Source organism: Hemibagrus wyckioides, linkage group LG23 (genome assembly GCF_019097595.1).
Source record: "Hemibagrus wyckioides isolate EC202008001 linkage group LG23, SWU_Hwy_1.0, whole genome shotgun sequence".
NCBI classification, from domain to species: domain Eukaryota; kingdom Metazoa; phylum Chordata; class Actinopteri; order Siluriformes; family Bagridae; genus Hemibagrus; species Hemibagrus wyckioides.
Genome location: NC_080732.1, coordinates 3,191,529 through 3,216,932, shown reverse-complemented (window position 1 = coordinate 3,216,932; position 25,404 = coordinate 3,191,529). Strand labels below are relative to the sequence as shown.

Genomic DNA, 25,404 nt, shown 5'->3' with positions numbered 1-25,404 from the left:
TCTCTCTCTCTCACACACACACACACACACACAGGGCTTCTTGGAGCAGTGGAAGATGAAAGATGTTCTTCATGGTGGGATTGAGCAGAAAATAAGGAGCAGAAAATGGCTCTGTAAACAAACAGCGTGAAGTCAGGGAGTGGGAACGTGCACACACACACACACACACAATACATTCCTATTTCATGTACTCTCTCTCTCTGACACATCTCCTCTTACAAAGGTTTGTAGATGGCTTAATATTTTAGCTACTGGTTACAGATACATATAGAGAGCAATGCAGCGGCACTTTAATGTTTTAGTCTGTAGAGAACTATCAATGTCACTTGATTTTTTTATGCATGTTTATATATATATATATATATATATATATATATATATATATATATATATATATATATATATATACACCAACTAGGCATAACATTATGACCACCTGCCTAATATTGTGTTGGTCCCCCTTTTGCTGCCAAAACAGCCCTGACCCGTCCTGCACTGTGTATTCTGACATCTTTCTATCAGAACCAGCATTAACTTCTTCAGCTATTTGAGCAACAGTAGCTCGTCTGTTGGATCGGATCACACGGGCCAGCCTTCGCTCCCCACGTGCATCAATGAGCCCTGACCGCCCATGACCTTGTCGCTGGTTCACCACTGTTCCTTCCTTGGATCATGTTTGATAGATACTGACCATTACAAACCGGGAACACCCCACAAGAGCTGCAGTTTTGGGGATGATTCAGTGGTCTAGCCGTCACAATTTGGCCCTTCGTCAGTGCGTGGTCATAATGTTATGCCTGATCAGTGTATATTTATATATAATTTCCATTAATCAATTTATTATTAATAAACATGACTATGAAATGGAAATCGAAGTGATTTAGTGAAATGTGTAAGAGAGGGTAAGATAGCTGTCACTTCTGAATATACTGTATATATATATATATATATATATATATATATATATATATATATATATATATATATATATACATATATATATATATATATATATACATATATATATGTATTGTTCTGAACAGACTAAAACATTAAGGCGCCGCTGCATTGCTCTCTTGTATGTACCTATTACCAGTAGCTAAAAAATTCAGCAGTCCACAAACTTTTGTAAAAGGAGATGTATCAGAGAGAGAGAAATGTATGAAAAATAATTGTATTGTGTGTGTGTGTGTGTTTATGAGCTCGACAGGCTTTTGGACAGTCACGAGGGGAGGGTCGATGAGGGAGGAAGGTGGTTCAGCCGGTTTGTAAGGCCTGGGAGACTCTACACTCCGGATATAGGATTTACACAATTATTCCCCCTCCGAAAACACACACACACACACACACACACACACACACACATGCACTCACTGACACCACAGCCTTTTTTTTTTTTCATCGTAAGTGCACCAGGACTATAAAACACAACATGGGATTATTATTAGCTGACTGTAAAGAAAAACAGTGTGTGTGTGTGTGTGTTCTGGGATAATCACAGCAAATGAGTCAGTAGGTTGACATTTGCACACAACTCGGGGGATTATATTACCCTCAGCACAGAGCTCTGTGTTGTGCATGCCAGGCTTCAAGCTTTCATTAGCGCTATTTATTTACTTACCTGAGGCACGACAGAACCTTTACTTTCACACACACACACACTCACACACACATTTCATTCCTAATTCACCCATTAGTGATAAGACGATATCGTTCTCCAGAATAAATCAGCACTTCTGCTGTATTTTTCTTCCCTTAGTCGGTAAAGGAATCTGTGATTATTAGCGGATTAGTGGCTTCGGGTGTGACTAGCGAGCTACTTTGTTTATGAGCGAAAGCCTCATGTATGAATTTTGGAGTAACTGACTAAATGTTTTTGCATTCTAAACCAAACTAAAAATATATATATTTCTGCCACTTTTCTCTGATATTTCAGTATCAGTGTTTCAGTATCGCCGATTTCGTCACACCCGTGTAGCGCTAATTAGCCATAAATTACAAAGCGACTTCATGGCACAGCTGATGTACAGCCACCCACAAAAATACACAAACACATGAAAGCCAAAAGAGCTGAAATCGCTGACTAAAACTTCCAGCAATACAGCTCAGCCACTGCAGCGTGTCAGCTACCGTGGACCTGCGCTAACTCTCACGCTCTTTTATAGGGTGCCATTACTTTTGTCCTAATTGAATGGTTTCATATAGAAAACAATTCTTTAGTCATAAATATGTAGCGACTTTGAGTCACATGTGCTAGTGTGTGTGTTTTAACAGTATCACCCAAGTCTGCTTACACTCTGTGTGTGTGTGTGTGTACCTGCAGCAGATGACTGCCTTGCAGGACAAGGCCAAGTCGAGAAAAGCTTGACGCACTTCAAACGATAAAGCGTATTTCAGCGTCTGGCCATCGATGATGAGCGCTAATTCGTTCTCCTTCCCCAGAGAGTCTCCCAGAGACGAGCAGTGAGCGATCAACGTGGCCCGTGTTGCCTACAGGACACAAAAAACACACATCAGTGTATACACACACACACACATACAAGATTCTATTTCTGATATCTATATTGTTATAAATTATATTGCTATTAAATTATATGAGATAAGGGTCTCACTCGTTTACTATGTGTGTGTGTTTTGGTATTGTATCTGGAAGCCATTTACTGATGGTGCTTTTTGATAACAAGATGAACAACTAATAGAAAAAACAAACTTCCTATAGACTCTAATGAAAAGCATCTGAACCATATGGCACACACCTCCCTCCTCGCTCACACACACACACACACACACACACACACACACTGACCAGCTGAACACTTTCCACAGCAGTGCGTGCCAAAGCCATGGCAACTGTCGGGCCATTTCCAACATCCATGACCATAGTTAGCATACCACCCCCTCTGGCTCGGTCCCCTTCTGGAGCCTCCAGTCCCTATCTGATCTCAGAACAGGTCTCAATCTGACATCAGACCTGCTAAACCAAGCTCCACTCTTTATCCTCAGATCACCCTGGATAAAGGGCATGCTTCCTGAACACCTGTGTGTGTGTGTAGGTGTGTGTGAGAGAATATGTGTTAGGTATGTAGTTGTTTATCAGTCGAATCAGGAATTCCAGCTCTTAGCCACCTTTCCAGTGAAAAGGGAGGGAAGGACGCAAAAGACAGACGGATGAACAGATATGAAATTGCTGAAAGATGTACAGCCAAGTGTATGGGAATTAAAATGTGTGTGTGTGTGAAACTCTTACTGTTAATGTATTATAGAATGTCTTAATCCACTTCCTCTTTCGCACTTAAAGTGAACTATTTTCAGCTCATCAGCTTTCAAAACTTTTAACGAGAAGTGTGTGTGTGTGTGTGTGTGTGTGTGTGTTAGTCCATAACCTCTTATTAAATGAAACAGCCTCACAGAAAATGTAAAGATCAAATAAAATATGGCCTTTCAAGTGCATTTTTAATATTTGTCTGTGTTTTAAATATCTTTTAAATATAATTAGAATATTTAAATATTTTTTTATTTATTAAATTATTGTGGATTAAAAGAAACAAAATATTAACTTTCAAGTGCATTTTAATATTTAACTGTTTATTCATATATCTTTTAAATATAATTGGAATATTTAAATATTTTTATTTACTAAATAAATATGGAAAAAAATAAATTAAATATCTACATACTTAATTCTACAGGACATAATACACTTGTGTTTTGGCTATGGCTTTATTCATTTATTTAATTTTTTTTTAAAATTTCCATATGTTTTTTGTAATAGTAAGAAATAAAAAAAGATATTATTTATCGCACCTATTAATGGATTTTATACTGTTGTGTTGCCAAATACATCATTTTCATAGTAAAATGTACGTCCAATAATGTTAACTCCCTCTATTCCACTAGAAGGGTGCACAAACTTTTGCACTCAGTAGGAGCAGGTGAGGAAACAAGTGCACTGTCCACTACATCTCAATGAGACTCAATGAGCCGGAGATAAATAAATAACACAGGTTTTGTCTAGAATATCAAAAGAAATACACACACACACACACACACACACACTCTACATGCAGAGAAAAATGGGTTCTTCGAGGGTTCTAAGCTTCCTCTACTTGGAAATCATAGCTTTAAAAAATTATAGATTTAACCGTTGTTTTCTTTTTTAGTCTATTAACATTCACTCTGTTTATTGCAGGCTAACGCTACCCCTTCGTTAATATTCAAATTTATGCAAATGTATGTGCATATCAAATGTTTTAAGTAGAAGTCAACTGCCATGTTTTTGACAGGTTTGGCATGCAGCTGTGACTGAAGTGTAAGAAATTTTGGCTGATGAGAATGTGTACAAGTCGTATAGTGATATGTGTGTGTGTGTGTGTGAAAACAGTGTATAGTGTTTAGCTGGAGAGAGAGAGAGAGAGAGAGAGAGAGAGAGAGAACAGCTATAATCCATCACAGTGTCATTACTATGAACACTTTGTAGTGTTTCACACTTACACACACACACCACACACACACACACACACACACTTCTCCTCAGACTTATGTATCCGAGCTCTCCATTTTTGGACACGGCAAGTGAGTGTGTTTCATGGTCCAAGTGAAATGTTATTTTCAGCAGCTTACGGGCTGGGAACAGACTAAAATACATGTTCACACAAACGTAACACACAGGGGAAAACAATAAAGCACACACACACACACACACATATGCACACACACACATACACACATGCACTGGTACAGTGGGTAGTAGACGTGTTCTCAAACCCTTGTATCTTATCAGCTTGAGTGACAAGGGAAAAAAATTACACACACATACACATACACTCACATACACACACACCTCTGGACCTACTGGATGTATATACACTTATAAAGACACTCTCTCTCTCACACACACACACACACAACTGGACCTACTGGATGTATATACACTTATAAAGACACTCTCTCTCTCACACACACACACACACACACACACGGACCTACGGGATGTATGTACACTAATAAAGACACTCTCTCTCTCTCTCTCTCACACACACACACACACAACTGGACCTACTGGATGCATGTACACTAATAAAGACACTCTCTCTCACACACACACACACACACACAACCGGACCTACTGGATGTAAATACACTTATAAAGACACTCTCTCTCTCTCTCTCACACACACACACACACACACACAAACACACACACACAACTGGACCTACTGGATGTATGTACACTAATAAAGACACTCTCTCTTACACACACACACTTGTGAGAAGTTAATGCCAACTGCTGTGACATATCACCAGTCACCTTCTTCATTCAAAGCCAGTGTCGGTTTACAATCATGCCCTTTTCCACACAAAGAAGTGGCAGGTCTCATACACACACACACACACACACACACACACAAACACACACACACTAATACAGTTGTGGGGTATTTCCACTGGCTTGAGTGTTCACACGGCTAAACAATGCTTCCTTAATTCATCTTCAGTAAGCAGTACGGGATTGGGGAGTGTGTGTGTGTGTGTGTGTGTGTGTGTGTGTATGTGTGTGGCAAGATAGTCATCAGAAAAGTCTACGAAAAAAAAGTCATAACGAATTTGTTTGGACAAGAACAACTGTGTGTTACAAGGACAACAGCTGTGTGAAGGGCTCGTCAACTCTGTGTGTGTGTGTGTGTGTGTGTGGGTGGGACAAAGACAGCAGAGTGACAGATGGAACCTGTCACACAGTCTTCATCATGGCTGCCATGTTTACCCAGGAGGCTTTGCTGCCAGAATGTGTTTTGACGAGATGGAGCAGAGAAAGCAGATCAAATTACCGCTCAGTCATCACCACACACACACACACACACACACATATATATATATATATATATATATGGATTTACTGACCCCACTGACCAATCACAGGATAATGTCATAATGACATCATCAAAAGCATTCTATCATACTGAGAGAGAACGAAGCAACTGTTTCACACACACACACACACACACACATGCATATAGATACAGTGAGTGCTCCTGTAAATATTTTAAAATATTTTTTATATTTTTAAGGATTTTATATTTTTAAGGATTTACTGACAGAATGAAGCAACCCTTCACACACACACACACACACACATGCATCTATTAAAGTTTTTTACTCCAACCAGCTCTGCTCTCTGTAATTCTGTAATGTAATGACCGTTTCGGCGAACACGCTGTACACAACGAAATCTGCATCTACATGTCCTACACACAACCGTGTGTGTGTGTGTGTGTGTGATAGTGAGAGCTCTGTCTCGGTGCCTTTCATCATGCTCTCCCAGATGACACCAGACACTTTAATTACCTTCACCTGCACAAAGAAACAACGGCACACACCCACCTCTGTATGCCACACCCTGCTTCCCAACACACACACACACAATGTGGGATCACACAACACTCACATCCAGAGAGTCTTCGTTGACGATGATGAGGGACATGCCGTGTGACACCAGTCTGCAGGAATAACCTAAAATAAAAAGAGATGATGTTACTACATAATGTAGATTTGGTGCCTCTCTCACTCTCTCTCGCTCTCTCTCTCTCTCTCTTGCTATCTCTCTCTCTCTCTCTCTCTGTCTCTCTTGCTCTCTCTCTCTCTCTCTCTCTCTCTCTCTCTGTTTCTCACACACACACACACCGATATTGATGGCTGTCTCCTGTTTGTCTCCGGTCAGCACCCAGATCTTGATGTCCGCCCTCATGAGAGTGGCGATGGTCTCAGGGACTCCAGCCTGCAGACGGTCCTCTATAGCCGTGGCTCCGAGCAACAACAAGTCCTGTAGATAAAAATATACATTAAAAAGCGTGTAAAAACAAATACATACTTACACCAATCAGGCATAATATTTTGAGCACTGACCGGCGAAGAGAATAACACTGATGATCTCTTTATCATGGCACCTGTTAGTGGGTGGGATATATTAGGCAGCAAGTGAACATTTTGTCCTCAGAGTTGATGTGTTAGAAGCAGGAAAAATGGTCAAGCGTAAGGATTTGAGCGAATTTGATGAAGGGCCAAATTGTGATGGCTAGACCACTGGATCAGAGCATCTCCAAAACTGCAGCTCTTGTGGGGTGTTCCCGGTCTGCAGTGGTCAGTATCTATCAAAAGTGGTCCAAGGAAGGAACAGTAGTGAACTGGGGACAGGGTCATGGGCAGTCAAGGCTCATTGATGCACGTGTGGAAGCAAAGGCTGGCCCGTGTGATCCGATCCAGCAGACTGTCGATCAAATTGTTGAAGAAGTTAATGCTGGTTCTGATAGAAAGGTGTCAGAATAGGTCAGGGCTGTTTTCAGGGCAGCAGAAGGGGGACCAACTCAATATTAGGTCATAATGTTATGTCTGGTCGGTGTATATTTATGTATGTATACTCATACATACGTCTTTATGCTTTTATGCTTTTCAAATATCTCAGTAGTATAAGAGACTCTTTTTTGTTTTGTTTTTTGCCTTATTTACTCCAATAACCCCCCCGGATTATTTTCCTGTAACAGCATGACACACAGTGTTTTATTTCATTCCTCACCTTATTCTTCAACATCAGTGCCTATGTCTCTTACGCTTTGCATCATTCTTTGTCCTTGGTGTGTGTGTGTGTGTGTGTGTGTGCGTGAGAAACAGAGCGAGAAAAGACAGTGTGTGTGTTAGTAACATGGTGGTGTTGTTGACTCTAGCTTTATGAGGCTCTTGGCAGACTGGTGCAGGTAATTATCCCCGCTGTGGTCTAAACCCCCCACCCTTCAGCTGCTCATCTGGGATAAAGTCCTAACACACACACACACACACACAGATACACGAATAACCTCGAATGCTATGTATATACGTGTGTGTATGTATAAATGACTCTCTCAGGGAGAGTGTGTGTTCGTTATGAAGTACAGTAAGTGTCTTTTCAGTAGGTTGGAGTTAAACGCCGTGTGCGTCCACTTCCTCCCACTCTAAACCCATCAACCTACTCTAGAGCAGGATCTACTACAGATACATAACACTACAACGCCCCCTGCTGGACACATGTTGCAGCACAAAGATAAAATCTGCCATGTATGGCATGAGTTTTTAGACGAAGGATGTTTACTGACCGATTCAGACCCACATAGGGGTTTCACATAGGACCAAAATGAGTTCTTGAAGAAATATTTCATCTAAGCTGATAAACATATTAAAAAATTGCCTGTAGTATCCAATCAGATATATTTAAAGGCAGTTCATTGGACCAGAGGCCATCTACTGGGCAAGAGACCAATTCATTAATCCAGAAACGAAAGAGATTTCACATAATATCACAGGTTTTTTCCATTTTATTTATTTCTCTGGAACGATTAGCAAAGTTTCCCATCAATTATTCCAGCCAATTTAGTCACCTGTGAATTTCCATCCATCAGACTTAAAGAGTTAAAAGAAACATAATCTGCATTTGCCATTTTATCTCCCTAAGAAACTGTGGTCTGACGTTAAGAGTTAAGACACATGCTGTGATGTCACTAGGGGTGTGGCTTAGTTGATTGAAAGCATCATGCTTTCATGTGCAACTGTACAATTCTATAGAAAATTGCATACCTACAAAGTGTACATGAAGGACAAAAAGTGTTTGGTTGCTACTTGTTTCTGTTTGTATATTTAGTAAGGGGTCAGATACCTTCTCCAGCAGCTCGTAGCATTCCTCTAGTTTCTGTGCTCGGTCTTTCAGGACTGTGCTTACACGATTGTACTCCTTCAGCCACTCATGATACGCACTTTCCTCCAGATCCACGTACGCGAAGCACAGAGTCCGTAAACCTGCCGGCACACACAAGCACGTATGATTTGCATTACACACACAATCAGCATCCAGTCAAAGATGGAGGAAGATGGATGTAGAAAGATCTTCACACCTTCAGTGGCAAACTGTTCGAGGTGTGCTATGGTCAGATCTTTATACTGGGAGGCTTCATTCAGTCGCTCAAAGATCACGTTATCCTGCAACAGGGGCATAAAATCATCACTGAGCTGTACCATGAAATCTTTCTTTTTCTTTGTGTGTGTGTGTGTTAGACAACTCACCGCTCCCTTGCAATACAATCGCAGTTTTCCTGCTGGAGTTCGCACCACTACTGACATGCGCTTTCGGTTGCTGCAACATAGAAAACAGGGTGTAAAGAGGTGAAGGAGTCACTCCCAATAAAGGAGGCATGGCCTTTATGTCTGTTAGCCCCAATAAAGGAAGCATGGCCGTCAGTCAATAAAGGAGGTGTGGCCTTTGTACCTGTTAGTCCCAATAAAGGAGGCGTGGCCTCTGTGACCATCAGTCGGTAAAAGAGGCATGGCCATTGTACCTGTCAGTACCAGTAAAGGAGGCATGGCCTTTGTACCTGTAAGTCCCGGTAAAGAAGACGTTGCCTTTGTGACAATCATTCAGTAAAGGCGTGGCCTTTGTGCCTGTTAATCCCAGTAAAGAAGGCGTGGGCTTTGTACCTGTCAGTCCCAGTAAATGAGGCGTAACCTCTGTACCTGTCAGTCCCAGTAAAGGAGGCATGGCTTTTGTACCTGTCAGTCTCAGTAAAGGAGGTGTAGCCTTTGTACTTATCAGTCCCAGTAAAGGAGGAGTGGCCTTTGTACCTGTCAGTCCCAGCAAAGGAGGCATGGCCTCTGTGACCATCAGTCAGTAAAAGAGGCATGGCCTTTTAGTACCTCGTCTAGTACCTGTTAGCACCAGTAAAGGAGGTGTGGGCTTTGTACCTGTCAGTCCCAGTAAAGGAGACGTGGCCTTTGTGACTGTCAGTCAGTAAAAGAGGCGTGGACTTTGTACCTGTCAGTCCTAGTAAAGGAGGCATGGCCTCTGTACCTGTCAGTCCCAGTAAAGGAGGTGTGGCCTTTGTGACTGTCAGTCAGTAAAGGAGGCGTGGCCTTTGTACCTGTCAGTCCCAGTAAAGGAGACATGGCCTTTGTGACCGTCAGTCAGTAAAGGAGGCGTGGCCTTTGTGCCTGTTAATTCCAGTAAAGAAGACACGGCCTTTGTACCTGTCAGTCCTAGTAAAGGAGTGGCCTCTGTACCTGTCAGTCCCAGCAGAGGTGGCGTGGCCTCTGTGTCCGTCAGTCAGTAAAGGAGGCGTGGCCTCTGTGCCTGTCAGTCCCAGTAAAGGAGGTGTGGCCTCTGTACATTTGTTGGATCATTATTATACAACACACTATGTAAACACTATTTATTGTATTTATATAATTTACACACACTTTTGCTGTTAATACTGGTTTAAAAATGGTGTGTGATGAATTTCTTGTGTGATGGTATGTTGTGTCTTTACCTGGAAAATTCAAGCACATTAAGCAGCTCGTAAGTCATTTCTTTTCCACGCTGTTTCAAATACAGAACACACAAATGTCACAAACATGACAAAAATCATTTTTTTCCATATAAACATATACAGTATGCTCACAACCTCATTCATTTAAGGTGTGAGAATACACTGACCGCTTCTATGATGACCGAATGTGGAGTTCTTGCTGTAAATACAAAACCCAGGCTTTTGGCACCTTTAACCAACGCTCCTTCATCTACACACAACATGAACATACAATCAATAAACCACACAAAGGAAGCAGGAATTACAGACAAAGTCCAGAACGATCAGAAATCCTGTCTGGATTAATAACATCGTCATGGTGTAGGGGACTGGGTATTTCTCAGGGTCTAGCGCTTGACCGATATATCATTAAGCAATTCGGCTGGTTGGTATCAATTGAAATCATGAAAATAAATCAATCATCTTTAAAGTTTAAACAGGAAAACCGAATAAAGGAGGTGCTAAGAATTTACTGACGAAAACTATTTATATGTACACCTATCAGGCATAACATTATGACCATCTGCCTAATATTGTGTTGCTCCCCATTTTGCTGCCAAAACAGCCCTGTACTGTTGAGGCATGGACTCCACTAGATCCCTGAAGGCGTGCTGTGGGATCTGGCACCAAGATTCTTTAAGTCCTGTAAATTGTGAGGTGGGGCCCATGGAGGCCAGATACTTACAGGATACTTTTGATAGATACTGACCACTGCAGACTGGGACTACCCCACAAGAGCTGCAGTTTTGGAGATGCTCTGATCCTGTCGTCCAGCCATCACAATCTGGTCCTTGTAAAACTCACTCAAATCCTTACGCTTGTCCATTTTTCCTGCGTCTAACACATCAACTTTGAGGACACAATGTTCACTTGCTGCTTAATATATCCCACCTACTAACAGGTGCCATGATGAGGAGATAATCAGTGTTATTCACGTCACCTGTCAGGGGTCATAATTTTATGCCTGATCGGTGTATATGTCTACAATATAGAACTATAGAACTGTGTTTATATGCATATTGACATTATCTGCTGTGTAGAGTATATAGTTGTTGTTGTTGTTAGTTCCTGATATGTCTTATGTTAAAAAGTTATATCGGTCAGGCTCTAATAACTGAGCTGGGTCATGTGATTAGATGTCTTTATAGGGCAGAGTGTTGTGATTGGATGTCACACCTGGTGAGGAGGCCTGATATATGATCTGGTTTCCATCTCGCTCAGGAACCACAGTGTGACACACGGCCATCATGGTCAAAAATTCACAGATCTGAGGAGAGGTGGGCTACAGGGGAAAGGAGCGAGAGAGGAGAGGATGGTTTATACGATAAGATGAGATGAAATGAAGCTTGTAGTGTGTGATGATGATGATGATGGGGCAGCACTCACATGATTCTTCTCTATGTTCTGAATGAGAGCAGGATCATCAAACTCAGTGGAGCTGTGGTTGCTAGAGGGAAGGTGGCTGAGACGGAGAGAAAGAGAGAGATTCGGTGAAATGCATTATGTGAAACTTTTAGACTGGCACTGAATTAGCTGCGTTACAGAGACAGAATGGCTCCTGACCTGAAATCCTCCATTGATCGATCTGAGTCGAGATCTGGGAAGTGCCTGTGGATAGACTAATAAATCAATGATTTCCAGACACACACAAATATAAACACACCCACACCAACAGGTCAATACGCTAATAGCTAAGAAGCCTAAAAAAAAAGGATGCTCACGCATTTCCAGTGGTCAAGGACGATAAATATGACAGCATTAAGCTGTAAATTTACCCATATGTGATCCCGGCGATGGTGCACTTCTTAAAATGCATGACGTTACAGGTCAGAGTGCCGGTCTTATCAGAAAATAGATATTTCACCTGAGAGAGAGGGAGAGAGCGAATATAGCTCAAATAAATGAAGCAAACGTTTGTGATAAGAAGTTTTTGGTGAATGAGCTCAGTAGGTTTAGAGATCAGTAGGCGGGGCTTCACCTCACCTGGCCGAGTTCTTCATTCAGATTGGACGTGCGTGCCATGGCGGGAGTGTCCGTCTCGGCGTAGTACATCTCCCTGTCCTAGAATAGCATAAAACAAATCGGTATTGAGCTGCATGATGTAAATAAGTTGGCAACGTGCAAGTACATAAATAAAAAATGATTCTTTTTGCATTCTAATGCAGCCTTTATAGCCTATATAATGATTTTTTTTGGTGCATAAGCTTTAAAAATATACACTTAACAAATTTTGTGCATGCTGAAACTTTTCAGAAGCCAACTTTCTGTCAGATGTATAAAGCTTTGAATTGAAGCAAAAAATGTTGCATTAACTGATGCTTAGCGACAACAATAATCAACGTTAATTATTTTGATATACACACTAACATGCTTACCCAGTTTATAAATAGAGCTTGTGTGAACTTGACGACCTCCAGTGTGACCAGCAGGCTGATGGGAATCAGGTTATTGTACAGAATGATGAACGTCAGCAGATTGTACCAGAAGTTCAGAGAGATGTCATCTACAGAGTAGCACACACACACACACACATTACATGTTTACAGAAGTGTGTTTGTGCGGCGTGTGTGCATGTGTGTTGGGTGGTAAGGGGTGTGTGTACCTGTACGGGAGAGGTACCAACACTCCACGTCTTTGTGTTGCTTGTTCCAGATGGCTGCACCAATAGAGCTGACCAGTGCCATTACCAGGAGGATCCCAAACAGCACCAGGATCTGGACATTGGTCACTCGCTCTACATTGGAGCGCTTCAGAGGAGCTTTAGTGGAGTTCTATGAGACAGAATATCAGAAACCTCACACAACATTTGAGTTTTAACAACAGTGTGAGTAATGTTTTAGACATCTACATGAAAATCAGCACAAGTGTTTTGATGTAACACAATTATGATGTAAAGCCATGGTTTGGTCAAAATATATTCCCACGATTCCACACTTACTCAAGATATGTTTCTGTGTTATTAGTTTATTCCTGGAATTTTGCACTGGAGCTACATGTAGCTAGCATACAAGTTACATGTAGCTAGCATACAATCCCTGGTTTAGCATAGTGCACACGTTACATTTTTGTGGATATTCCGAGAGTTACATAAGAGTCCAAATGTCCTAAATGTATGTTAATATTTATGCTGGGAACATTGTGCATATACAGAGTCATGCTATTCAGACGATGCATACTGGACTTATTTTCTTAGGCGTCTAATAGACGTCTCTGAACTCTAAAGGAGCTTTCACAAACCTGCATGAGTTTGGAGTCATGGCCGGTGTAGACAACGATTCCTACAACCCACTGCGTGTTTCTAATCTGTGCTCCTCGGAGTAACACCTGGTCCGGTCCGAGAGGAACTGGACTGTAAAGAAGACAACACAAAGTTCACTGGGTTTGTGTAAAAAAGAAAGAACATAAAAAAAAATCACAAACAAAGATTCTCTAATTTTATACACTGATCAGCCATAACATTATGACCAGTGCCAGGTGACGTGAATAACACTGATGATCTCCTCATCATGGCACCTGTTAGTGGGTGGGATATATTAGGCAGCAAGTGAAACATTTTGCCCTCAAAGTTGATGTGTTAGAAGCAGGAAAAATGGGCAAGTGTAAGGATTTGACAATGGCGAGTTTGATGAAGGGCCAAATTGTGATGGCTAGACGACTGGATCAGAGCATCTCCAAAACTTGTGGGGTGTTTCCGGTCTGCTGTGGTCAGTATCTATCAAAAGTGGTCCAAGGAAGGAACAGTAGTGAACTGGGGACAGGGTCATGGGCGGCCAAGGCTCATTGATGCACGTGGGGAGTGAAGGCTGGCCCGTGTGATCCGATCCAACAGACGAGCTACTGTTGCTCAAATTGATGAAGAAGTTAATGCTGGTTCTGAAAGGGGTCAGAATACACAGTTCAGGACGGGTCAGGGCTGTTTTGGTAGCAAAAGGAGGACCAACACAATATTAAGCAGGTGGTTATAATGTTATGCCTGGTCAGTGTATAAGGGAATACGGTATATGTGTAGAGGGGTGCACATACTTATGGTTTTCTAGTCGCAATGTGCCGGTGAAGTCATACAGGTGTCTGTTAGGTCCTTCACACTCCAGCCGACCGGACAGACCCATCAGGTCCTCTACAGACTGCAAACTGGCTGTAAGAGAGAGACCCTACAACACACACACACACACACATTTAATATTGACAGAAATATCACATATCCTAAGTATGTTTTCATATTACATGATATATATCACAATATTTGTTATTTTGTAGAGGTTGCTGAGGCAAACTGACTAGCATGCTAGCAGGCACAATATAAACTACCATATTATAACATTACACACCTAATCACACACACACACACCTAATCACACACACACAGTAACTACTCAATAAATATGTAGCTGCAACTAAATATGAAAGACTGTGAGAAGATTAGCTAGCTAACACACTGACAGGATTAATAATGCTAATATAAATGTCAGAAACAAACATGTACCTGAGCTTATCCCTGATTACCTCATGAACATTATAACTTCCTATCTAGGTAGCTAGAACTTCGGCTAATGTTAGTTAGCTAGCAGTTCTAAGAAACTTAGCAAATGTGATCACCTGTAGCTATGCAGCTAACTTAACTAGCCAACAAACTATGATTAAATGCTAGCTAAACTAGCTAACATTATCTGGCTAATCAACACTACATATGCTTTTCTGCCTTCACGCACATTTCTGTCTACTCTGAGGAGTCATGAAACACTACACACACACACACACACACGCTAATATACGTCACTGACTTGTCGGATTTTCAGGTTGGTTTCTCCGTCCAAGTTTGAGGTCTCGGTGTAACACATGGCCTGAGGCTCACTGATAGAGAGGAACAACAGAACTTTAAATCATTTATTAACACAATATTAGCAATATAACACAATATCAGAAGAGTTTTTTTATTAATCATGACAGGAGATCACACTTAACACCATATGACCACACACATGAGAACTAAACCTGTAAATCTAAAGGAACAGAGAAGTGAAAAATTTAATTCACACAAAGTTTTCCTCTTAGTCTCAGTGACTGGTTTTTGCTTCACTGTGCTATGAAGTTAATTTAGCTAAAAACATTTTTCTCATTTTCTTCACACATTTGCTAAGTTATCTTTTTTTAAATGAACAAGTCTATAATTTACCACATTCATGTTTAAAAACCGGAGCTACACTATATTGCCAAAAGTTTTGGGACGTCTGTCTTTACATGCACATGAATGTAATATGGAGTTGTCCCGCCCTTTGCAGCTATAACAGCTTCAACTCTTCTGGGAAGGCGTTACACAAGGTTTAGGAGTGTGTTTATGGGAATTTTTGACCATTCCTCTATATGTGCATTTGTGAGGTCAGGCACTGATGTTGGACGAGAAGGCCTGGCTCACAGTCTCTGCTCTAATTCATCCCAAAGGTGTTCTATGGGGTTGAGGTCAGGACTCTGTGCAGGCCAGTCAAGTTCCTCCACACCAAACTCACTCATCCATGTCTTTATGGACCTTGCTTTGGTCACTGGTGTGCAGTCATGTTGGAACAGGAAGGGGTCATCCCCAAACTGTTCCCACAAAGCATGAAATTAAGAGTTCCTTTCACTGGAACTAAGGGGCCAAGCCCAACCCCTGAAAAACAATACCTAAATTCAATGATTTATGGAGGGGTGTCCCAAAACTTTTGGAAATATAGTGTATATTATCATACACATATCTTTCAATGTATGCTACAGAATTGTGCTAAGCTAAGTTACAAGATCTTTGGATCTACAAGACGGCTACACCATAACATCACCATGTTGAGTTTATCTACACAGTGGAGTAGAAGTTTTTTCCAGATAATGATTTTGGGTGAGACAGCTCTCTGGTAGCCTGTTAGCTAAATTAGCTTTGTAGCTCCAGTGAAAAAACTACAGAAGCTTGAATAGTGTGGGACATTTGTGTAAATTTCATTTTTCATCACCTTTCATGTGTCCTAATGCTACATTAAATTCTACAGAAACACATGATTAAAACAAAAATGTATAAAAAAAAAAACTAACAAACACACACCTCACCCATGCACTCACTACAGCTTCACACTAGCAAGCGCTAAAGCATCAAGTGTTCGTTTAGTTTCTACACGTAGCACATGCAGCACACGGAGCTGCGATTTCAGCACCAAAGCAGCGTCTGAACTGAGATTTTCTCTCGATAATATGCAAATCAGATATGAAGAACTGAAATTACAAATTCGAATGACTGGCTGGAATGAATCCTGGGACCAATCCTGTGGCACGTGTCGTCCGACATTTCTTTGCTTTTCTTTACACTACTTCCTCATCGGTTGCCTAGTAACAATTTTCAGACTGATCTGTGATTTATTTACTTTTTATTAAGTCTAGAACTAATAGTGTTGGACAGGCCACGCCCATAAGCGACCACTTGCTAGTGTGAATGTCACAAGCACGCGCGCACACACACACACACACATAAACACACACAGTGTTGCTGACCTGGAGGACACTATGACCATGTCAGCGGGGAGATGCTGCCCATTGGTCACCTTCACTATGTCTCCCACTGCCACCTAGTGGGCAGGTGCAGCATTGCGACAGCATGAAGGGAGGGGGAGATCCAGAATGAGAACGAGTGCGAGAAATAGAAGGAGGTGAGATACACAGGAAGAACAAGAGGAGAAAAAGACAGAGAGAGAGAGAAAATGGAGAACGTGAGCAGACAGAACTGTGCACTTGGAGCCAGTAATGGAAACGTGACTAAATGAGCCGCATCCTACGGCAGGCATAGAGGAAATGAGAGAACCAGACAAACAGAGAGAAAAAGGGGGACACAGAGAAAGAGGAGAAAGAGATAAAGAGGAAGGACGTGGAAGAAATAGAGGGATAAGGTTACCTGTTTCCAGATGATTGTCTGCCATGTGCCGTTGCGCAACACTGGAGGGAAAAAAAACATTAGATGACATGATTAGAAACAAAACATTTTAATGAGATAATCTCTAACACACACACACACACAAAACAATACTCAACCTGTTGTCTTCTTTTTGTTCACTGTATTGTCTGCTTTGTGCCTTTTCTGCGGACATACAAAAATTCTCGGTTATTTATATACAGCTCAGCTTTATTAACAGGGTTGCCAGGTTGAAAGAGATCCTTACCAAGACCATAAACAAAGTGCCTTTCAACTGAACAGGATCCAGTCCAGAGGACTAATAATTAATTCTGCATTTGACTACAGTTTGTAATTCACAATTACTAAAGTATGGCTGGAAAAAATACAAAAAAAATCCCCCCTCAGCTCGGAAGCGTCCGTGTTTCTGTGTACACCACAAAAATGAGAAAATTCTATTTTCTGACTTGACAGGACTTCAGCAGTGACTTTCTGAATGTTGTGAGGTTTAACCATCAGTTCAGTATCTCAAATCTGAGAACAGAAGATTTTTCAGAAAATGTCAAATCAGGCTCTTTGGAATTTTTGTAGTCAATACTGAAAACGACACCAATCTGGCAACCCTGCTGCCATAAACAGTAAATAATGATAACATTATTAGCAATAATATTTAAAACAGCCTAATATGCAAATACTTGCATACAATTGGTGTGCATTACACACGGTACTCGGGCCGAATCTTTATGGATGCATCCCATGATGCAATGCGCCACTACAGATGGATTATAGAACAATCACATCTAACAACTTTTGGCTTGTGTGTCACATTGTATTTATTTGTATTATTATTAACTTCCAATAAGAGAAAAATAAAGTGACTCTGATGAAGGGACGAATGTTTATAGCTGCTATAACGCATCGAGGTGATTAACAGGAAGTAACTGGTGTTGTGGACAGGAAATCGTGGTGTATTGATCCTTCTACAGACAGCAGAGGGCGCTCTTACTCACATAGTCCTCAATAATTTCCTTAATCCCAGCCACAGTCAGAATGAAGATGAGGGGCACCAGCGTGGTGTAGCGTCCTGTTGGTGAGACGTCAGGGATTTGCTGCAAACACACGCACACACACACACACACACAGAAAACAGATACGTCATGATACAGACGCATCACATCCTTCTTCCTTCAAATGCTCTTAAAAAAACACTAAAACCATCTAACCTGAAATAAACAAATGCTAAAATGGTGTATAACAAAACAGGAGCTTTTGGGAATCTAAGCTTTCATCTAGCTGGAGTCCATTCAGACTAATGCAGCAGAGGTCTCACAGCCATAAAACAGCATCAGAGCCGTCTTTCATCTGTGATCAATGCGAGGATGGGAGCGATGCGGCACTAGACTTTCAGACGGATTTCTCGTCGATTGTAGGAATAAAAAGTGATCATTTCGGGGGAAGATTTAGAGCCGATCTTTAAGTGGACGCTTCTGAGCGACAGAACATTCCGTCTCGCACCTAGCCAATAGTATTTCGTTAGGAATGATGTGAATGAGCATAAAGTTGATGTGAGACAGATGAGCTGCAAAACAACAGCAGCAAACATCAGACTGATCGACTGCACTTAGGGAAAGTAGTCAATTTTAGGCATAACTGTTTTGGTCAGTCACTCTAATAAATTAGACATTGTAATTCTTGACAAATTGCTGTGGTATAAGAGGAATAATAGACTCTGGGACACGCTGTTATTGGAAACTGAGCAGCTTGATGAGTCTCCTATAACTGCACCACGTGATTTACTCCCTATGCCTTCTACTTATTCTTTGGATCAGGAATGTGTGTGTGTCTGTTGTGTGTGTGTGTCGAGTCATACCTGCATTAGGGCGATAAAGAGGAAGAAAGCATTGGCAGCTCGCCGGATCTGTTCGTACAGGAAGCGAGGCAGGAAGGTGAAGATGCCATACTTTGTTGTGCTGCGAAAGGAGAAAAAGGAAGATCTTGTAAACATCGATCTCATCATCTCATCCATCTGCGCTTCACAAATCATACTCCTGACCTCTTCGACCGGCTCGATAAAGCTGAGCCGAACACGCCGCAGGTGTATTTTACGAACCGCGTAGTGTGGGTGACGTTGGACAAAATGCAACTCCGGTCAATAAACAGCTAAAGTGCCCATTTAAGCTTGTCATCAATTGCAAAAAATAAATAACAAAGTCATTAACACCGGCCTTGTTCTGTGCATCTTAAAAGCAGAGCAGACCTAAATATAGCTCGCTGCTCATCGTCCGTGGCACCGTGCGCTCAATTCAGGATCGATTCCACTTCAATCCCTCTTTGGGTCACTCGAAAAAGCTTCTGCATGTGTTTTTTGTAGCATCCACCCACCCAAAATAAAACATCCTGACATCACTGTTCTGTCCAAATTTAGAGAAAGTGTCCAAAAATACGAGGCTGGACCTTGGCACCCTTTCACATCTATTGACCGCCACTGATGCTTTTAAACAGGCTTACATAGTCTATTTACTCTCTAAATATAACACCACGGGTTCTGAGATTTTGTCTCCGTCTCAAGGCTGTACATCAGCTTATCTAAAACGGGGGCAGAGACGACCGTGTGACTGACCGGTGTGAAGGCTTTCCACGGGGTGTTAGGAGTGTGTTTATGGGAATTTTTTACCATTCCTCTAAAGCGCATTTGTGAGGTCAGGCACTGATGTTGGATGAGAAGGTCTGGCTCACAGTCTCCACTCTAATTCATCCCAAAGGTGTTCTGTGGGGTTGAGGTCAGGACTCTGTGAAGTTCCTCCACACCAAACTCACTCATCCATGTCTTTATGGACCTTGCTTTGTACACTGGTGTGCAGTCATGTTGGAACAGGAAGGGGTCATCCCCAAACTGTTCCCACAAAGTTGGGAGCATGGAATTGTCCAAAATGTCTTGGTATGAAGCTGAAGCATTAAGAGCTCCTTTCACTGGAACTAAGGGGCCGAGCCCAACCCCTGAAAAACAACACCTGAATTCAATGATTTGGAGGGGTGTCCCAAAACTTTTGGCAATGTAGTATACATTGCTCAGGCTGAATCTTTAAGAATGCAATGCAGTGTTACAGATGGATGATAGAACTACATCGTATAGAAATGTGCACAACTATCAACTATGATCTGAAAGCTGTTTTAGCTTAAAAAGGACCAAAGTTCAGTTCTCAGGCTCCCAGTCTCCTGAACTGCTGTAACAAGAAAGCAGAATTTGTCAATGCCATGGATAAACTGTATATTTGGAACCTAAATGATTTGTTGTGTATCTTAATATCTGAAGAATCAAAGCAGTGAAAAACAAGGTTTTCTTGCTAATAAGCTAGCTATGAAACAGCGTGCACTAGCTTCCTCAAAGCTGAGGTGCCTTTATACCTTTTGACCAGAGGTGTGTATGTGTGTTTGTGTAAACGCGAGCACGTTGTTTTCACTGTTCGTACCCAAGCGGCGAGTTCACAGCCTAACACTCGCAGCAACCGACACAACGACATCAAACACTCACTCGGGGCTGACCTGGAAGTACAGCAGACTAGCTCTGATATCAGAGTGCAGGCTCATGTTCATACGATACCCTGCTCTTCATCTAATCACACTCACACACACACACACACACACACACAAACACTAGGATGAGACACTAGCCATAAATTCTGACTGTAACAGCTATATGTGTGTGTGTGTGAGTGAGTGTAGCCCATGCAGTCCTTTGTTATAACTAATCTTGTGGTTTATGGACATGTTGCCATGGTGCCGCTGTGATTGGCAGGTAAGGTTGACAGGTCAGGAAGCTGAAACGTGGCTGTGAATAAAACATGGAGGAGAAGAGGAAGATAACGGAGGTGGACTGTGGTTTAGATAAACACGCCTTTAATCTACCGGAGATCAATTTCCACTCAGCGCTCAGTGAGGAGAGACCAGCGGGACGCGTGGGACAAGCACGCACCCTAATAGACAGGAGGAGGAACAGGAAGCAGGAGACATACACACACATACATATATATATATATATATATACTCGCACACGCACACATATATAAACACAAACACATATACACACACACACAGAATTGCCCAATAAAGCTCAAGAACAGACCTCCCTACACACACTGTAATCTTGTAATCAGGAACCAAAATAGAGCCTTTTAGAGTAAAATCCAATCTTGAGGCGGAACTCGCAGATTGATCGTGTGTGTGTGTGTGTGTGAGAGAGTGAGAGAGAGAACAGAAAACTACCATACTAAATAACAAGTTAATATGAAAATGGCCGAGGAAGTGATCTATGACCAAAGCTACCTCAGCGTCTTGCTGTTTCAGCTTCTCTCTGATCCTAAAGTTCTACTCTTTGATTTTTACGACCAAAAATATACAGATAAGTTTATTTACTACCTCCACAACTCTGCTGTAAAATACACTGACATTAGATTTAAAGTCAAGTTGCTTTGTAGCCTTATGACCGAGTGTGTTTTGTTCCTCCTGTGCCGTGGTGGTCATCTGATCACACGTTCTAAACATTCCGAAAATCTGAACTCAAGCTCGTTCTAATGATTCTTCTGAGTGGGAAAGTGTTTACGCAATTTTGTTTCTTTTCCTAGATAAGAGCAGTGGTTGTCGCTTTTAGCAGTATAGGGCTGTGTGGATGGTAAACATTAGCACGATATTTTGTGCCGTAATTCTTCCACTGTAATTGATTACAAGACAAAATCTGAATATAAAATGATTATGAAGTAAAAAATGAAAGGATGACCTGTGCATATTAGGGACCGATGACACAAAATGAACAGAAAATCATGCTAATAGAGTACAAATAGCGTAGAGTAACCTGGGTAGTTGTGTTAACTTTCCTGTTTGTGTTGTATATCATCAATGATAAGAACTAAACAGCTCGGATATAACAGTAAAACTTCTCAAACTGGCAAATGACGGAAATAATTTTTTGTTTATTGTCAGAAAGTCAAAGATAAATAACAGTAATTAAGTGTGTAATTAAGGTGTAATTACGACTTGTAATCCCTGTGCACCTCATGATTACAATATTTCCGTCAGGATTTGAAGGCAGCACGTATATATAAGAGCCTGAGATCCCGACTAAATCATTGGAAACTGCAATATTTTGTAGTTTGAACGTCCAATTATAATCTTTGATATCTTCTTATAATCAATTATATCTTGTATATGTGTGATATTTGCTTGTGCTGTCTGTTATCTCTACTTTTGCAGTCTTCTAGATTTGTTTTTGATTTCCATACACCTTTCCGAATCCTGAATCCTGTCTGTGTTCTGATCTGTCTGCTTACTTTTCCCTGGTTTTATACGGCTATGATGTTTAATAAAAAATCTCCACACATGGAGTTCTTCTTCACTCATCTCCTGAGTCTCGGTCTATACTGTTTTAACTCCGTATATTTCTCGTATATAAAAGAACTGAGCTGGATTTATAGAATAAGAATAAGAAGAAGGAAGAAAGGTTCTTGAGGACTGAATTCTAGATCTTGCTAGATGTCCACTAATGGAGCCAAACTGTCCAGATTTTGCTGTATACTCAGCTGGAATGGTATCAGACCTTTAGTTAGATCTAAAGATCGCTGCTCTGGTCCAAAAGTCATCTTGGCTACCTAGTGGATTTTTGTCCCCCAAAAGTAATATATATATATATAGGTAGCACCAGATAGCACCAAGTCTGCCTTCAGTTCTTAAATTTCTTCCAAACTCAGCAGTAGATATAAAAACAATGATGAACTTGTTTATGTTTATTTGCTGCTCTGGCCAGCACCTTTTACACACCGCTATTATCAGAGGACGCTACACATTTTATGGGCTGGTATACTGAGCAAAATTGCCGAGGATATCCCTCGGGGGGAATTCAAAACTTTACATCAAGTATAAATAAGACTAACATTAAACTGGCTCAGCTTGCTCTTTAAGTGCAGGCACACCTGCGTGGCTGGTTCAGACAGATCCCTGTCGAAAGCCGACATGCAGACGAAGCAGAAGGTGAAAAATTCAACGACAACAAGAACAAGCGAGCTCTAGGGAAGTGAATTATTTACGGGAATTGATATTCACGCCGTTACGCTGCCATTTTTATCCTCACCTGTGTCATTTCTGCTTCAGCAACAGTGCGATAGGTCAATATTTCACACAAAAAGGTGTGTTTTATCTTGCAGTGCTGTTTCTTGTGTAAAAAAGAAAAAAGTCAACACAGCTAGATCACGGCTAAACACAAACTAGTGTTGGCATTTTAGAGAAACTTTTGCTTGAAGTGCCTCAGAGAGCAGCTGCCGTACTTAAGCGTACTTTAACAGACTTAAATACCTCAAATTTCTGACAGGATTTAAAAAAAATAAATAAATCACAACAACCACCGTCTGAAACTGCTCATCCATGGCATAACCGAGGGGAAGAAAGGGTGTCATCTTTGATCAGAGGAAACGACAAAGAGCAGCGTAGGAAAGCAAGCTGCAAGAGCTGCACACGGCTGAATGAAAGGGCAAATATGGGTCGAAAACATCGCTAATCTCATCCCGTCAGACAGCGAGAGTACTCCAACTCCAACTCGATCACATCCGTCACTCAGCCCAACAATTATATTATAAAGACAATAAAATAGGGCGAGTGAAATAAAAGTAAACAAATACATTACTTAATTATAATGTTGAAATTAAAAAAAAAAAAACGGAATGGCATGTTGTTGTGTTTTTAAATATTAAAATATTTATCAAATTTATTTCTTAGCAAATTAATCACAATTAATCTGATTGTGTACAATTATTTATGTTTTGTATATTTTTTTAAATAAAAGGAAGAAGAAGAAAAAGAACAGAGAGAGAGAGAGAGAGAGAGAGAGAGAGAGAGAGAGAAAGAGAGGCTATTTAGTATTATTATTTTTTTAATAATTGTTTTTTAAAACTACAGAATTGTTTGCATCATTTTAAGCTTTAAGTTTTCATTTATCCTCTTTACCAATCAATATTATTAATGACATTTATAAAATAAATACTAATAAATATTATTGTAGCTATTTTTCTCTTCAAATAAATGTACATAAAACTACTAATAATTCTTCTGTAATATATAAAAATATATATTTTTTTACATATAAAAAAAATACTACTATAATTGTCTTATTTATTTGTTTTACTGTTTAATTATTTATATATTGAAAATCTAAAATGGTGTATATACATTGTTTTGCTAGATTTATGTCTAATTTAAAAGTTTATTTGTGTATTCATTTAGTTTTATTCGAGAAGTTATCTATTAGCTATAATTGAATAAATGTTTAAATTGTTGTAGATAGTCTCATGAGGACTCACCTGACGTGGTTGTCGCAGAACTTGGTGCTCTGTGTCCGGTTGAGGTACACGGTCCTCGCCGAGAAGTCTGCGGGCTCCGCGTGCGACGTGCTGGCGGACATCTCGTCTTCTGCCCTGCGGTAGCCGGTGGACGAGCAGGCGGGTCCTGGGAAGAGAGGACAGACAGACTGCGGTGAGTGCGCGTGGGACACGAACAGAGAAACTCACACACACACACACACACACACACACACACATATATATATATATATATATATATATATATACAGACACACACACGTACAGAGAGCGCGGATGCTGAGAAGGGAACCCCTACGTGCGCTCCTCCCTGCGTCTCTCAAACCCTCTCCATCACAGCGCTTCATTTCAATCGGCTCGGGATTAAAAAAACTGTCACCGATACGCCCACCAGGCTCCTCCCCTCCCCCCCCCTCTCTTTCTTTCTCTCTTTTCTCTCACACACACACAAACACACGCACACACTTCCATAGAATGTGCTGATGAATGCGCGCCTTCATTTGGAGACCTCGTTTGTTTTACGCACACAGAGGGGTCAAAAGTGAACCTGATATATTTGCACTCAATATTCCCTGGATCAGTCCTTATCTTTGCGCGCAGGATATCTTTTAAAAAGGCATTTGATTATTGTATAACAGTGTTGTACATCGTTTTGTTCTTAGTGCACGCTTTCCGATTCAAATAAATAAACAATTATATAAATATAAATAAAAGTATATATAAATATAAATAAAAGTTCAACCACAATTAGCGACGGCTATAGAGTAATTAAGATCATTTT

At 40.9% G+C, this 25,404-nt stretch overlaps 1 protein-coding gene across 5 annotated transcripts in view; it reads right to left on the bottom strand.

Moving 5' to 3' along the window:
* Window positions 1-25,404, bottom strand: part of atp8a2 (ATPase phospholipid transporting 8A2) — a 55,200-nt gene that overhangs the window by 20,043 nt on the left and 9,753 nt on the right. For 3 of the 5 annotated variants that reach the window (XM_058376981.1, XM_058376982.1, XM_058376983.1), the window contains 24 exons: window positions 24,606-24,750; window positions 19,133-19,232; window positions 18,273-18,371; window positions 17,403-17,448; window positions 17,266-17,306; window positions 16,869-16,942; window positions 15,140-15,209; window positions 14,382-14,509; window positions 13,596-13,707; window positions 12,961-13,129; window positions 12,734-12,861; window positions 12,342-12,419; window positions 12,134-12,222; window positions 11,922-11,966; window positions 11,745-11,820; window positions 11,535-11,640; window positions 10,487-10,569; window positions 10,320-10,369; window positions 9,082-9,151; window positions 8,913-8,997; window positions 8,678-8,817; window positions 6,679-6,817; window positions 6,443-6,507; window positions 2,318-2,490 (listed from right to left, as the gene is read on the bottom strand). In XM_058376981.1, the coding sequence (XP_058232964.1) occupies window positions 2,318-2,490; window positions 6,443-6,507; window positions 6,679-6,817; window positions 8,678-8,817; window positions 8,913-8,997; window positions 9,082-9,151; window positions 10,320-10,369; window positions 10,487-10,569; window positions 11,535-11,640; window positions 11,745-11,820; window positions 11,922-11,966; window positions 12,134-12,222; window positions 12,342-12,419; window positions 12,734-12,861; window positions 12,961-13,129; window positions 13,596-13,707; window positions 14,382-14,509; window positions 15,140-15,209; window positions 16,869-16,942; window positions 17,266-17,306; window positions 17,403-17,448; window positions 18,273-18,371; window positions 19,133-19,232; window positions 24,606-24,750 (2,311 nt within the window). Of the gene's footprint in view, window positions 1-2,317; window positions 2,491-6,442; window positions 6,508-6,678; window positions 6,818-8,677; window positions 8,818-8,912; window positions 8,998-9,081; window positions 9,152-10,319; window positions 10,370-10,486; window positions 10,570-11,534; window positions 11,641-11,744; window positions 11,821-11,921; window positions 11,967-12,133; window positions 12,223-12,341; window positions 12,420-12,733; window positions 12,862-12,960; window positions 13,130-13,595; window positions 13,708-14,381; window positions 14,510-15,139; window positions 15,210-16,868; window positions 16,943-17,265; window positions 17,307-17,402; window positions 17,449-18,272; window positions 18,372-19,132; window positions 19,233-24,605; window positions 24,751-24,888; window positions 24,944-25,404 lie in introns of those variants that run through there. The other 2 variants (XM_058376984.1, XM_058376985.1) reach the window with 2 other exon arrangements.